The 15,976-nt window shown below is 40.3% G+C and overlaps 1 protein-coding gene across 50 annotated transcripts in view; it reads left to right on the top strand.

The window, feature by feature from the left end:
* The window catches only part of NEB (nebulin), a 124,142-nt gene that overhangs the window by 105,035 nt on the left and 3,131 nt on the right, over positions 1-15,976 (top strand). For 4 of the 50 annotated variants that reach the window (XM_074594093.1, XM_074594082.1, XM_074594088.1 and 1 more), the window contains 13 exons: positions 119-223; positions 610-714; positions 1,317-1,421; positions 1,990-2,082; positions 4,496-4,588; positions 6,049-6,141; positions 12,031-12,123; positions 12,644-12,736; positions 13,707-13,799; positions 14,083-14,175; positions 14,426-14,518; positions 15,225-15,332; positions 15,648-15,831. In XM_074594093.1, coding sequence (XP_074450194.1) covers positions 119-223; positions 610-714; positions 1,317-1,421; positions 1,990-2,082; positions 4,496-4,588; positions 6,049-6,141; positions 12,031-12,123; positions 12,644-12,736; positions 13,707-13,799; positions 14,083-14,175; positions 14,426-14,518; positions 15,225-15,332; positions 15,648-15,831 — 1,351 coding nt within the window. Of the gene's footprint in view, positions 1-118; positions 224-609; positions 715-1,316; positions 1,422-1,989; positions 2,083-4,495; positions 4,589-6,048; positions 6,142-6,598; positions 6,692-7,896; positions 7,990-9,789; positions 9,883-10,662; positions 10,756-11,375; positions 11,469-12,030; positions 12,124-12,643; positions 12,737-13,706; positions 13,800-14,082; positions 14,176-14,425; positions 14,519-15,224; positions 15,333-15,647; positions 15,832-15,976 lie in introns of all 50 variants that reach the window. The other 46 variants (XM_074594101.1, XM_074594095.1, XM_074594096.1 and 43 more) reach the window with 24 other exon arrangements.

Raw genomic sequence — 15,976 nt, 5'->3', positions numbered from 1 at the left:
TATCGCATCAGATGTCTTCTTTAATGGAAAATTTATTAACATTTTTTTCTGATTAAACTAAATGAAAATTATTGTCAAGATATGATTCAGGCACTTAAATGTGAGCTTTGCCCAACAGATCAAATACAAACAATTGGCAGAAATGGAGAAAGCCAACTACACCAGTGTTGTCGATACTCCGGAGATTATTCATGCCCAGCAGGTCAAGAATCTTTCAAGCCAGGTACTTGAATGAAACAATTTAATCATTGTTCAGGTGGGAATCTTGAGTGGATACTAATACTTGAGTGGATACTAAATACTAAGGTGGATACACACCTAAATGACTACCTGTCACAACAGTCAGGAGATACCCCAGAAAAACAAATTCCTCTAGAGCTGTGATGTTGCATTTTTTACTCTGAAATTCCATTTCAATGTTGAAATTAATTTATTTTAATAAATCTTAAGTAAATTTTAAAATAAATCTTACACAGAAGCATAATCTGAATTTGTATCAGACACAGTACTCGCATTTCCATAAAGATGGGCATTATACAACAATAAGTAATACCAGATTGTTTATTACTGTTTTTGTATTAATGGAATACATTTTATATGTTCTATCAGAAAAAATATAAGGAAGATGCAGAAAGGACCATGCCATACTACGTGCCTGTAGCAGACACCCCAGAAATGCAGAGAGTCCGTGAGAATCAAAAGAACTTTAGCACAGTATGTATATAAGTAATAAACACTGTTACTCTCAAATAATAAAAAATGTTAAGCTTTTTTTTCGTTTAATAAGGTCCCGCTGTCACACTCTAACCCCAACTAGGCTGCCTTTATATTCTCAGGGATCTTCAGTTAGAGGGTCCGCTATGTATGCAGCAGCCCACTTGGGTATTACACAGGGAACCAGAATGATTCCATAGTTTTCTTGAAATAAACCTTCTGCTGCAGTGCTTTGGCAATTCCTTTGCAAGTAGTAGAGAATTATACTTGCAGAAGTTGTCTGTTGCTGCGAGACTGTATATGGTCAGTAAGAGAACACAATCTGACTTGAAATCTTCGCCTTTCATTGTTGAGACTTAATTGTTTTACAGACAAACTGGCACCTGTCAAGATCTTTCAATGAATCTAGTTAAAGATCCCCTATTGCTAATTTAAATGAGATTACTTGTAACTGTGGTGCATCTTTATATCACTAATGGTGGTGTTAAAATGACCTCCTTGCAAGGTATACTTGAATATTTTTTTTCTCATCTTTGAAGAAAACTCTGTCAGTAAATTTTTATGGCATAGGGTCAACATTTGACGGTTTACTTCTTCAACAGCTTCAGTATCAGTGGGACCTACAGAACAGCAAAGGAAAAGTTACAGTTGTACAAGACACACCAGAAATGCTGCGTGTGAAAGAAAACCAGAAGAATTTCAGCTCGGTATAGTTATTTTCTGTTTTCAGTTCTCATTCCAAAAAAATGCAGTTTAGTATGTTCAATCAAATAACTATTTTTGGCTCTTATCTTATAGGTACTTATGTTCTTGATCTGCTTAAAAGTGGATAGGAACTTTTGCAAACAAAATTTTTTTCAATGTAGATTTAGCTGATTTTTGCTACCCCTTTTTATCTACTGCTTTTTGTGCAGTGCCCTGATGGCACTCTTTCACAGGCACGTAGCTGTGATACAGTTAAACAATCAATCCTGTACTTAAACAAATACTAGTCTTCAATCCTAGAAGTGGCCTACAAATGTTATGACATTCTACTTAAAATGCATTACTACAAATATAAAATATCAGGCCCTTTTTTGCACAAATGGCACTCGTATCAGGACAGACAGACCGTAGATAAGGCAATGAGGCAGTGACTGGAGATGATCCTCCAAGTCAGCTTTCCGCCTACACTGGTGTCTACAAATCACTGTCATGAGTCCGTATTCACTCTCTAGAAGAAATAATGTTGTGTTTTATATGCTTAACCTTGTTGTCTTCATTCTAAATATTAAGATTTTATATAAAGAAGATATTGGGACTGGAACTACTATTGAAAAGACACCAGAGATGCAGAGAGTTAAACGAACCCAGGATGCAATTAGCTCGGTACAAAAGAATTCATTTTTAATACTCTACCAGTGCTAATTCAACTTGAAATAACATTTTTTTTTACCCTTCATTTCTTTAAATGTTGCTAACAGCGGATTGGCAATAATCTATGCATCTAAGGGCTACTTTCTAGGAGTTTTTCCTATTCTTGTTACTGAAACAGTAATCTTTCTAATGATTAACATTCAATTTGTTACTTACAATCCATTTCTAAAACATGAAAGCTCTTGCCATCATTTTTAATGTCCTCACAAACATAGTGTATTTATCACAGAATCAAAGAATCATTTAGGTAGGAAGGGTCCTCTAGAGATCACCTATTCCAACCCTGTTGCTCAAGCAGGATCAGCCAGAGCAGGTTGCCTAGGACCATGTCCAGTCGAGTTTTGAATATCTTGAAGGATGAAGACTCCACAGCCTCTCTGGGCAACCTATTCCAGTGTCTGACCAGCCTCATGGTAAAAAAAAAGTTGTTTTCCTGTGTTCAGATTGAATTTTCTGGTTTTTTTAATTTGTGGCCATTACCTCTTGTCCCATCACCAAGCCCTACTGAGAAGAGTAGCTCCCTCCTCTTCATTCCTTCTCCCTGGGTATTTATACACTTTGTTAAGTTCCTCCTGAGCCTACTCTTCTCCAAGCCGAAGACTCCCAGGTCTCTAAGCCTCTTCTCGTCCCAAAGAAGCTCCTCTTACTCATCTTTGTAGTCCTGCACTGGACTTCCTCCAGTAAGTCCGTATGTTTCTTGTACTGGTGAGCCCAGAACTGGATGCAGAACTCCAGATGTGGCCTCACCAGTGCTGAGGGGAAGGATCACCTCTCTGGACCTGCTGGCAGTGCCCTTCTTAATGCAGCTGAGGATGTTGTTGGCATTCTTTGTCATGAGGCTGCATTGCTGGCCCGTGGTCAGCTTGTTGTCCACCAGATCCCTAAGGTCCTTCTCGGCAAAGCTGCTTCCCAAACAGTCAGCCTCCAGCATGTACTGGTGCCTGGGGTTATTCCTCCCCAGGTGCAGGACTGCATTTCCCCCTCTTGAACTTCAGGAGATACCTCTCAGCCCATTTCTCCAGCCCATCGAGGTCCCTCTGGGTGGCAGCACAACCCCTGGGTGTATCAGCCAGTCCTCCCAGTTTTGTGTCATCTGCAATCCTGCCGAGGGTGCACCGTGTCCCGGCATCCAGGTCAGCAGCGAGGATGTTAAACAGTTTTGGCCCCAGTATTGACCCCTGGGGATACACCACAGCGGCCTGGTCCTTGTGCCACCGGTCAAAGTGCTCTGGGCCCAGCCGTTTGGCCAGTTTTCAGTGCCTGGCCCTGTGCACTGATCTGACCCATGCTTCATTAGCTTGTCTCTGAGGATGCCAGGGCAAACGGTGTCAAAAGCCTTACTAAAGCATGTCTCGTAAAGCCTTTATAGCACATAAAAAATTGTAACACTCTAAAATGGGAACAATTGTGTGTATTACTTTTCTTTTGAAACTTGTAAATCTTTTTTCATGCTTTTTTGAACGCTAACATCATTTTAGTGTAAAAAATACTAACTTTTCACACAATTTGTTTCATGCATAGTGTGTTAAATATGTTCTTGTGAAATGCTGTGCCTTTTTTTTTTGTTACGCTAAAGTAGAAATGCACGCAGCACTGTAATTGTTAAAATGTTGTGCGATGACTCCCACCTTTGTTGAATATGATAGATTTTTACAGAATCCTTCTTCCATTGGTAAAAAGACCAAATGGTATCAGGTTAAAGGTATTTGTACTTGTGTTTAGAAAACGCTTTCAGTGAAGTGCCACAAACAGTGCCATCTCAGCAGCAGCTGAAGTTACCCTCTACCGGGTTGCTTGCAAAGGTGATGGGAATGCTTTAACAGCAGCTCTCTGCTCGTGTTAAATGAGGTCTTTTACATTTTCAGTCTTCTCGAGATCAGGATAATGCTCTTTCTATATCCACGTATGAATCTAGGTGCCTATTTCACATCAGGCTAAGATTTTTAGAAATTACTTTAAATTTTTAATATCGCAATTTCTTGGAACTTGGTGTAAGAAACCTTGAAATGGTTCAGTTGTTATAAATTAGGGGGTTGGTTCTTGCTGAAATAAAGCTCCTGGGAGATGTTAGATACCCAAATTTTAAGCTTCAATTGAAAAATTCTGGCTCAAAGAAGACACTACTTTTTTCCCTGAGCTGAGTTCTCGTTAAACTGCTTTGTAGAAGCGTGGCAGGCTAGCTATCATCACTCTGTAACAGGTTCCTTGATGATTTCCTTCTCTGAGAATACACTTAGTAGCTGAGATTTGAATGAGTTTGTAAAGTGTAAAGGAGCTGTGTTTCTTTACTCATGGGACTTTTACTCGTGCCTGCATCAGCTGTGCTTTAATGTAAGTCCTTTTGCTTTTTTCTGCATCTTTGTAGATTAAGTACAAGGAGGGTATTGGGAAAGGCACTCCAATTCCTGATCTCCCAGAGGTGAAGCGTGTCAAGGAGACGCAGAAGCACATCAGTTCGGTAAAGGCCAATATTTCCGATTTACCTGTATACTCATGCAGAGCTCAAGCTCCAAACTTTGGTAGTGTTTGTGGGTATTTTTTGTTGAAAAGAGATCAGATGTCTAAAATCCCTATATGCAGCAGCGGGAAGTTCAATTATCTGAATTTTGCAGTGACCATTACAGTCAGCCACTTCCCTGGATTACTTCTGCGATCTTTTCTAAACACAGAACTAGAAACAAAGAACACCCAGATGGTGTCTTACAATTAGCCTGGAAAAAAAATGGATCGGCTAGAGAGCTTTGTGGAAAAAAATAATTGCAGCCTTTTTTCTAGTCACAAAACCTAGTGATGGTTCTAAGTGGAAACAGTACCTGGCTCTTCCCGTATCTAGTTAAGTACGGATTTAAATAACCACAACGTGCTCTCCTGGTTTTGAGCCGCTGCTGCTTTACTTTGCTCTCTGCATACAGAACTGAGGCAGGATATGGTCTTGTGACGGTCGGTACCTCGGCTGTTTGCTATACAACGCCGAGGAGCAGTGACAGCCACGTAACGAGTACCTTAAGATCTTCCATTCCTGTTTTTATAAGTACTATTTCCTTTTTGAGCTGTTTATGATATGTTTTTTACAGCTCACTTTTGCACAATTGAGTTGTTTTTTCAAATGATTCTTCATTTTTTCATTTACATAATTGGTTTTCCCTTGCTGTGAGTGCTTTATTTTTGTATTTTTTCATTGTTTCAATGACATAAAGTAGTGAATTTTTTTTTTTTTGTTAGCTCTTTTTGTTGCAAGTATTTTACTAGATGCAAGAAGAACTGGTAGTGCATTTGTAATGTATTTCTACATGATTAGGTTTTAAACCAACCCAGGCATTTCCTATGCAAGGCCTTTCATGAAAAATGCAATTTTTTAAATCAGACAACTACAGGTTCAGTTAAATCTAATGATACGAGAGCTAAAACTCAATTGTTTTTCTTACTAGAGACAAAACAGAGCAAAATTCCAACCAAATAGTCACAGAGATCAAAATCAAATAGAGCCCACAACTAAGTATTTTCATATTAAACATGTCTGTAGAAGGTTCAGCTGATTGTTAGCACCATAAAAAAAACCCTTCAGGAATGCTGACTGCCTGAAAAATAATACTGTTCCATTTCCTAAACTAAGATGAAAAGCAGAACGTACCTGCTTCTGACACCAGGTCCGCAGAGTGTTTGAAGTTGTCTCCTGCTCCAGTGCAGTACTCCATTGGCTTCAATGGGTTCAAGCACCTCAACATCCACTTTAAGTACTTTGCTGAGCTGGTGACTGTGCTTAAAAAGATGCACACTGAGGAAAAGAAATTGTGCACGTATTTACGTATAATCTCAGATTATATTTACCTATAAACCAGGTAAATTAACTATCCGAATGTACTGTATTTGTGAAAGGAATATGAAGTTCTCACCTTGCTGGGTGCTTGTGTTCTGCAGGTACTGTACAAAGAGGACGTAGGGACAGGTATCCCAACACCTGTCACTCCAGAAATAGAGAGAGTCAAACGCAATCAAGAACACATTAGCTCGGTATTTAAAAAAAAAAATTATAACAACTTATTTTTGCATAACATCCTAACATATAATCTGTTTTCTTCAGTGGTTTAGAATCTCACCCTGATCCTGTCTTTTCCCTGGCAATATTTTTAACTCATTTATAGTCCACCTTTTTGTGCTTTAACTTTTTTTGGTGATTTACAACTTTACATGCATTTCTTTTAAGAACCCAAACTGGAAGTAAGCTGTGACATTAACATGTTTTTTCTCTCCATGTTTGTTTTATCTTAACCCTTGATCTTCTAGTATCTGTAGTTATGTATTTACAGAATAATCAACCATCAGCCCCTTCCTTAATATTTGCCTCGAACAAGTGTGAAATTAATTGAAAAGTAATCCTAACGCTAAACGTAACTGACAAAATACTCAGATTTGATGAGTTTGCCTGTGTTGAGTGCTTTTTTTGTGGAAACTTTCTTGTACCTCACAGGTGTTATACAAAGAGGGCTTAGGGACTGGCATCCCAACACCGGTCACTCCAGAGATGGAGCGGGTCAAACGCAATCAAGAGAACATTAGCTCGGTATTGCTAAATAAAACACACCCTACCATTTGAAATGCAAATCAAATCCCTTTAACTCCTCCATATTAAATTTTTCTTTCAGTTCTTTGCTGAACTTTGAACAACCCTTTCTTAATCAAATCACTAAAACCCTCTCAGTATCCTTATATTTTAATTTTTCACTCAGTCTAACTTAATTGTAATCATTCCAGCTGTGAGATTTTAACCTCATTTCCTTAAAGCAGTGAAGCAGTGCCTTATTTTTCTTCCCAATGAAATCGTAGTAGTCTGAGTGATCTCACTCTCCTCCTCATTAACAAAGTCGATCCTTCTAATGGTCCTCAGACTCCCCACGCTGGTTGCGCTGCAAATGAAAAATGAACTCCTAACCCTTCCCATCTAATGCAAAGCAGCCTGTCTTGTCTCTTCCTGGTTGTGCTGTGTTGGATGCTTTCTTATATCCTGCAGGTCTTTCTAAGAAAACCTGGGTGGCATGCCCATATCACCGCCATATGAAAAAATGACAAAAATGACATCTGTAAGGAAAAATACTGTAGTAATGACGTTCTATCCAGATTGTTTCGACTCCTGACGCATTCCAGTCAAATCACCATTATGTCATAATTTTGTTCTATATTTCTGTTTCAGTTAGCGCAGCTTAGCACTCATTTTGACTCACTCTGACCCAATTCAGACGTGACTGATACGAAACTCAATCCTGACGAGATTAATAGGACAGTTCAGAGAAGCCACAGTGTTAAACTTTTTGCTCCATGTAATTGTCTGTGCGGTCGCCTGGGCTCTCTTTCCCGCTGGTGAGCCTATTTGGAAATCTTAGAGCAAAGCTGCTCATTCAAGGCCTATTGTTTGAGTAAGGAAACTTCTTTGGGCAAAAAGACGTAAATGCAGGCTTTTGGGGTAACTTGGCACAAGCTGTGCTTGCACCAACACCCCCGCTGGTCTTCTTGGCGTTATTTACATGCACCCAGGTGAGACGACCACAAACCTCGTAACAATATTAGCTGGTTATTTTCATTGATTTATTTTTTTTTTTTGCTAGCCTTTGAACAAGGCTGACAAAACTCAATTTTCCTACTTTGAAGTTTCACTATATTAAATTCCTTGTCTTCTCTCTCTCTCCTCCCTGTCTTCCTCTTTCCCTTCCTTTCTTTTCCTTTCCTTCCCTTCCTTTTTTTTTTTTTTAATGCTTCCCTGTTGCCACACAGGTGTTGTACAAAGAGGGGCTGGGCATTGGCACCCCAGTGCCTGTCACTCCTGAGATGGAGAGGGTCAAACGCAATCAAGAAAACTTTAGCTCGGTATTTTTTTTTTGTAATTTAAGAAAGGATTCCCTATAACTATTTAACACTTGTAAAGTTTCTACTCTCTCTAATTAACTTACAAACATAGAAACGGCCCCTTCCTGCTATTAAAATTTTTAGTCATTGTTAGTTATATTTTATGTACTTTTTTTAAAAAAGATTTTTTTTAATAATAACACTTGATGCTTCATGTCCTTTAATTTTTAAAGCGTTTTTTGTGAAGCTTAAGGTATTTTTCTTTTTAAAAAACACTGTGTTTTTTATTTGCTAAATTCCATTCCCGTAATGCTTTATTATCTGTTGAAGCGTATCTGAGAATTAGGATGCAGTATTTCTAGCTATCAGAAGATTTCATCTGAATTTATCACAATTGTTAACTCTTTTATACTTCCTAATTTTTCCTGCTTTCTGCTATATTTAGTGGGCATAAAAATTATATGTGTTACTTCCATCAAAAGCAGGGGCTTTTTTTGTTCTTAACTTTTTTTTAAAACTCCCGTGTTACCATGTAGGTGTTGTACAAAGAGGAGCTGGGGACAGGGACCCCAACACCCGTCACTCCTGAGATTGAGAGAGTCAAACGCAATCAAGAGAACTTTAGCTCGGTATCTTTTTGTCCTTTGAAAAGCAGAAAATTCCCTTTTAATCTATTTAAAAATAATTTTAACACCAAAAAAATATTCTTGTGTTTCCCTGTAATCAATTTACACAAAAAAGAATACCCTATCCCCCATGTTTTGACATTTTTTCCTCCATAATTGTGACTTACTTTCTTTTGATTAGATCTTCATACTAATGATAACTTTTAGATTCCCTGTTCCCATCTTTCTTTTGACTCTGAACGTATTTTTTGATTCTTTAATATGTGCTTTTCCTTTTGTTAATCATTTCAATCCCTGGTTTGTTGGGTTTTTTCCTGGTTTTACCTCATATAAAAACTAAACTATTTATAGCCTGATCCAAATCTGTGGAAATGAGCCCAGTCTAAGAGTGCTGTGATACCAGTGTAACCTGCTGTGATGTTTATGGGATGGGTAACTGAAACAGAATTGATTTCTTTATTCCTTCTGCGTTGTATTTGCCGCCTTCTTCCTTCAGGAAGTCTTTAATATTGTTGCACAGAGACAGTGGCCCAAATCTCCAGCGGGTGTAAACTGCTCTGGAGACACTGGAAGCACAGGTTTGCAGGGTAAAAAAGTTTGTAGCGTTAGGACGTTTCTCAGGGTGAGGTAAGTGTCACGTAAGAGAGGAGAGCACCGGTAATTCTAATTCCTCAGGTACCATTTTCACACGTACGCCTGTATTATGGGCATGTCTCAGCGTCCTTCCTGTCATTCGCAAGGTAGATTCCTTGCTGCTAAACTCTGGACGGTGTGTAGCGTTTCACTCTGGGAGTGGATGGCTCTTGGCTGAGCGCGGTGTGTGTGCCGAAAAACCTTCAAGTGACTCAAGTACAGTCAGGAAAAAGCTTACCTCACTGCTGGTAAAAAGACAATAATATGCTTTATTTTAATTTATATAAGACGTTAATCTTCTAAATACTCACCAGTTTTAAATGTTCACCTTGAGAAGCACTTAACCAAGTCAGGAAGGTATTCTAGCATTCTGGTAGACGCCATACCGGTGTATTAGTGTTTGTCTTCGGAGTTTTAAACTATTTTTTATTTTTACGGATTTTTTAAATGAGGACAGCTCAGAAAAATATCCCATGTTCTGTGTGTTCTCTCAGCAAACAGAGCGTTCCTGTTGTTTGCTTGTTCTTTGCTCTTTGTTTAACGCAGCCGTGTCACCCCACAGGTGTTGTACAAAGAGGAGCTGGGGACAGGGACCCCAACACCTGTCACTCCTGAGATTGAGAGAGTCAAACGCAATCAAGAGAACTTTAGCTCGGTATTTTTTAATTTGAAAAGCAGAAAATTCCCTTTTAATCTATTTGAAAATAATTTTAACACAGAACGAAAACAATTCTTGTTCCCCTATAATCAACTTACACAAAAATAATATCCTGGTCCCTATGAGATTTTTTCCTCTATAATTGTTACTTACATTCTTGTTCCTCTTTTTTATTACGTCCTCTTAATAATAACTTTTAATTCCACCTTTCTTTTGAGTCTGATTATCTTTTTTTTTTTTTTTTATTCTTCAAAAAGACCCCATTTTTCCTTTTGTTAATCACAACAATCCTTGTTCTGTTTTGAGTGGTGGGCTTTTTTCTTGAGTTTACTTAATTTACACATGAAAACTAAACTGTTCAGCACCTGATGCAGATCTGGGGAAGTGACCCCAGCGTAACCGTGCACTAACACACGCCAGTGTAACCTGCGGTGATGTTTATGGAGTGGGTACATGAAACAGAGCTGATTTCTGTGTTCCTTTTGTGTTGTATTTGAGATTTTCTGCCTTTAGGAGGTCTTTCATGATCTGCTGTTGCACAGACAGTTTTCCTCTGTAGCTCCCGAGAAGCGACCAGGGGAGGTATTCTAGCTTTCTGCCAGAGGTCATTGCAGCGTGTTACTCTTCAGCTTTATAGTTTTGAGGAGCATTGTAATTTTTCTCTTTTATTCCAAGCCTTGGCTCGGAGTGTCCTTGACAATCAGTGGGTCTGTTCTCTCAGCGAGCTGGATTGTGTGCTGCTGCCGTTTCCTTTGTTTAATACGTGTCACCCCACAGGTGTTGTACAAAGAGGAGCTGGGGACAGGAACCCCAATACCTGTCACTCCTGAGGTTGAGAGAGTCAAACGCAATCAAGAACACATTAGCTCGGTATTTTGTGGAGGAAAAGATGTGTTCCCTTTAACTCCACTTAAACAGAACTTTTTAACCTTTATTAAAAATGAACGATTCCACTCCTTACTTCCACGTAATCAACTTATAAAACCATCCTTTCTTCTTCACTGTACTATATTTTCCAATGTTACTGACCTACCACTTCCTCATATATTTAATTATTTACATTATCCTAAATATTTTTAACCATTTTGCTCCCTGTTCCAACCTTTTCCTTTTATATGTGGTGGTGTTTTGTTTTGTTGGGTTTTTTAAATCCTCTCGGTTTCCTGTTTTGACGCTGTTATAGAAGAGGGAGGGTCTGCCTTTCTGGCAGGCTTCAGTGCTAGTCAAAAAGCTGCCCTCCACCAGGACAATGTATTTGATGTAAGAGGCTTCTGCGTTGGATTTGCCACACCTGCGAAGAGAAAGCCATAGACCTCTTGGCCTTCAGACCTCCCAGTGCAATCCAGTCTCCATTGCTTCCTGGGGGAGCTTTTAGGGCAGATCAGAGCAGGCTGAGCTCCAGCAGACTCAAATAATATTTGCATTTATGTCGGATGTAATTCTTCTTGAGTTGTGATGATGTTTTTTGGGTGCTTCTTGTTCCTACGCAGGTGTTGTACAAAGAGAGCGTGGGGATGGGAACCCCCACCCCTGTCACTCCAGAGATGGAGAGGGTCAAACGCAATCAAGAAATCTGTAGCTCGGTACTTTGCTAAGAAAAAAAAGTTCCCTTTAACTCGATTTAAAGGAACATTTTAACAGTTTTAGTGAATGGACATTGTAACGCTTGTTCCAAAATAATGCCGACCCCAGCTCTAAAGCAGCTCACACACGTGATGACTTCTTACTCTGTCTGACTGAGATTTACAGTGGTGACTTTAACTTGTTACCGTTTTTATTGGGTTCTAAGAGTGATTTTACTGCCCCATTCTAATCCTAAAAACATTTAACAGCCTCCACTCATTTTCTCTGCAATGCTGACATTCTGTTTTTAAAAAAAAAAAAATAATTTACATGTTTGTAACACTCTCAGCCCCTCACTATGGTATTTTGTGGTCTCATTTACGTGGTACTTACACTGTTTATTACGAGTGATCCTGTAGTTAAAAAGCCAGTACGCCACACCCTGCTTCTCTGGTAGTGCCGCCTTTAACCTGGGCCCTGAGAAAATAAAGACAAGAAAAAAAATGCCTTAGGCTTCAAGTTATTCTCCAACCAGCTTTTTATTTACTGTCCTTTCTTTGGCTCCTTTCTTATGTCTCCCAGGTGTTGTATAAAGAAAACATAGGGAAGGCAACTCCAACACCTGTCACTCCCGAGATGGAACGAGTCAAACGCAATCAAGAAATCATTAGCTCGGTACTTTTAACAGGAAACCCGTTCCCAAAGCTCTGACTGACGTGTGTAACGTAACTGTAGCAGTTTAGCAGTCGCTGCTTTCTAACTTTATAAACTGAATCTGCCATAAACTTCCCCCCTTCTCCGCTTACAAACAAATCGTAGGATCTTCTGTTTAACACTGTCTGAAGCGGGATGTTACTAGAGCTAGGTTTGACCTTTGGTTTGGTGGATGTTGTTTCGTTGCTTTTTTTTTTGCCTTTTTTTTTTTTTTTAACCCTTTCTCACTACTGTTGTGCTTTCGTGCAGTGTTGAGTCCATACGGGGGTCATTTTGGCATCCAAAGTAAATTAACGGCAAAGCTCCCGTGGCTTCTTTGGGGAGCAGCAGCGTGCCCCAGAGCTAATGCCCTCTAAGCGTCATGGTTCAAAAGCTTTATTGTATGTTGGTTTGGTTTTGTGGGTGGTTTTTTGTGTTGGGTTTTTTTTTTTGGTTGTGGTGCCTTTTTAATGACATTTGGATACTCCCTTGTATCCTGTAGGTTTTGTACAAAGAAAATGTGGGGAAAGTGACCCCAACACCAATCACTCCAGAGATGGAGAGAGTCAAACGCAATCAAGAAATCATTAGCTCGGTACCTTAAAAACAGATTAATTTTTTTGCCTTTGTGCTTATATTTTAATAAAGTAACAATCTAACTACCTACTGAAAGTTGATTTTGATTTGAAAACTAGAAATACTTGTTTCTGCAAATTAATCGCTCCTCTTCTAAAATAAAATGACTTTGGTGTTAACAGTCTGATCCAGATGTGTAGGCCTTTTCTGCTGCTCAGTTCGTAGCGCTGGGGGCTCTGTCCAGACAGCCGTAAGAGATTAGCATCCTGTGGTGAAGGTATTTGTGTTTAGCAATCTGTGCTTCGTGTTCAGGCGTTCATTGGCATTTCGGGGGTATTTGACTTTAGCAAAAAAAAAAAATCAAAGCAGCAAGAAACCCACGCACGCACACCAAGAAGTCCCGCCTCTGACCCACGGGAGGTGGCGTCGCTGTGGCGGGTGACTTAGGAGGCCTTAGAATGACACAAAGGCAGGCGGCCGCTCCTGCTGCGGGTGGCACATCAGCAGGAGCTTTTAGGTGTCCCGAAGGCTCGGGGAGGTGAGTGGGCGTAATGGTGCAGCGATACCGGACGCCCGGCCTCGACACCCTCCTTTATTTGGCTGCCCAAGGTCAGTGTGGCAACAAAACTGCCTCCTCCCTCCCAACACGGCCACAGATTTCTTCAAATACAGATAAAACAGTGGCTAAAACATTTTTCAATAGATAGTTCTCCCGGGGCACAGGCAGCTTCCCCAGCCTGTGGCGCCGGCGGCGCAGTTGGAGCTGGATAGAGCCCTTCTTTTTAACCAGAAAAATAACAAGCTTTTCTTTTACAGTTTATTTTTCTTACCCTTTCTCACAGCAGTAGATGTTTGGCTTTTGTGCAGTGCTGCGTATCATAATCAGTAGTGACTTTTTTGAAATGTGGTAACAAAGTAAGAATTTGTGTTTGAATCCTTTTGATTTGGGGGGGGTTTAAGATGCCGGATGCATCTTCTGTATCCCACAGGTGTTGTACAAAGAGAACCTGGGGCGAGCGACCCCCACCCCAATCACTCCAGAGATGGAGAGAGTCAAACGCAATCAAGAACAGATTAGCTCGGTATTGTCTGCAAGAAGTGGAGGGGATGTGATAGAGAAGTTTTTTTAATAACTTAACGTCTGCCTGGTTTTATGTAACCCTGTAATTTTTCCCCTCAAACTTAGAAAAATCGTCTCTTAAAATTATCGTACTTAAAAGATTTTGTTGTCAATTAACATTTTAATACTATTTTTCCTCTGACCTATTTTTTCGGTTTCATAATGGGTGGTGTTTACTCTAAACCCAGTAACGTTACAGTTTTTAATTGTTCATTTGTGACTTTGGGTTACTTTGTGATCTGTAGGTTGGGTACAAAGAAGGCTTAGGGAAGGCGACCCCCACCCCGGTCACTCCCGAGATGGAGAGAGTCAAACGCAATCAAGAACACATTAGCTCGGTATTGAAAGACGAGACAACCGCCTTCTACTAAAAATAACCTCCACTTCTAATTGAGCCTTATTTTCTCAGTTTTCCTTCCTTTCTTTGCCTATTTTTTTTCCCTTTGATTTTTACCTTCTGCTCTAGCAAATAACTTTTTAGATGCTTTATTTCCCGAGATCTTTTCCACCCCTGCAGTGATGAGTATGCTTAAACACTAACACCGTCACTGACTTACTCTGCTCTGATTTATGGACACCTTTTTGTAGGTTTTGTACAAGGAACATCTGGCGAAAGGAACTCCAACACCAATGACTCCGGAGATGGAGAGAGCTAAACGCAATCAAGAAAACATCAGCTCGGTAGGTTCTGTTCAGCCGGTAAATGAAAATACGTTAAAAAGTACCATTTCAATCCCCAAAATCCTGTCTCAAATTAACAGTGCAGATGTTAACTACCTAGCTAGCTAGGCTGGGAGTAGGCAGTGACCATACTAAAGTCCAATCCTTTAATTCTTGCTTTTTACTTTCTGCTGCAATTGAGTATTTCTTTTCGCGTGAGTCACTGCTTTAGATTGGGGGCTGTTTTATAAACACCAGTTGGATTTCAAATAACATATGCTGCCTTCGAGTCAGTGGCAAACATCTTCTGTTTTTACTGATCTTATACCGTAGGAGATACAAAATGACCATTCTCCAGTAACAGTACATACAGCAAAAAAGGTAGTATTTCAGCGATAAATACAGGTGTAATCACGGTGTGTCTGACTGATAACTTCAGCAAAGTCAGTGAGGGGCATTTCAGGCCACTGCACGGCCTCCGCCTGTTGTTACACGGTTAAAAAAAGGTAAGGAACTTTTAGTTAAGAACAGGAACCTTTGGGATCAAGGCCAGAGCTGTCCGTGTCTCATGAGAAAGAATTTTGCTTTGCATTCTAATGTTATTCACCGACGCAGCTGCTGCCACCTGTTTGTATCCGTCTGTGCCAGGGTGTGCGGGTACAGCCCCCTGCTCGCGCTGCCGGAGGAGCTCTGTGCCCTGCGCTCACGTGCCTTTTCCCATCTGCAGGTGCTTTATTCAGACAGTTTCCGAAAACAAGTGCAAGGCAAAGCTGCGTATGTACTGGATACACCTGAAATGCGGCGTGTCCGAGAGACCCAGAAACATATCTCTACAGTAAGAGCATTTATAGATGTATTTTTAACTTGGCAAGTGATTTAAATAAAAACCTTTTTGCTGAGACATTCCGGGGTGGGCAGCTCAAGGAGGATGTACATGTACCAAATTTGGTTACCCAAATTCTTAAATACTAAAGGCAAAAGTGGCTGCAGGAAAGGCATGTTTGGGGTCAGGCGCTCTCTCATTGCTCCTTGGGGTGGAGAAAGCCAAAGTCGAGACCAGCAGCGACCCCTCCGCTAGAACTCACCTGAGGTAAGCAGGGATGGAAGTTACTCAAAGCTGCGGAGAACAGACATTTCATTTTAATTGCAGGTGAAATACCACGAAGATTTTGAGAAAAGCAAAGGTAGTTTCACACCTGTAGTTACCGACCCCATTACAGAACGCGTGAAAAAGAACATGCAGGACTTCAGCGACATCAGCTACAGGGGCATTCAAAGGCGAGTAGTAGAAATGGAGCGAAAGCGCGTGGACCAGGATCAAGAGACTCTCACAGGTGAGCAGAACACCAGTGCTTCGTTTACACAAACCACAGGCCGACCTGGATGAGCTGCTTTATTTAAGCTCAGCCACAGCAATTCAAATTTGTCATTCCTTGGATGCGACGTTTCCATCAGACCATTCTGAAAACATCCTCTTAC

The sequence above is a fragment of the Larus michahellis genome, chromosome 7, assembly GCF_964199755.1.
Source record: "Larus michahellis chromosome 7, bLarMic1.1, whole genome shotgun sequence".
Lineage (NCBI taxonomy): Eukaryota > Metazoa > Chordata > Aves > Charadriiformes > Laridae > Larus > Larus michahellis.
This window is presented reverse-complemented; position numbering and strand designations above follow the sequence as displayed.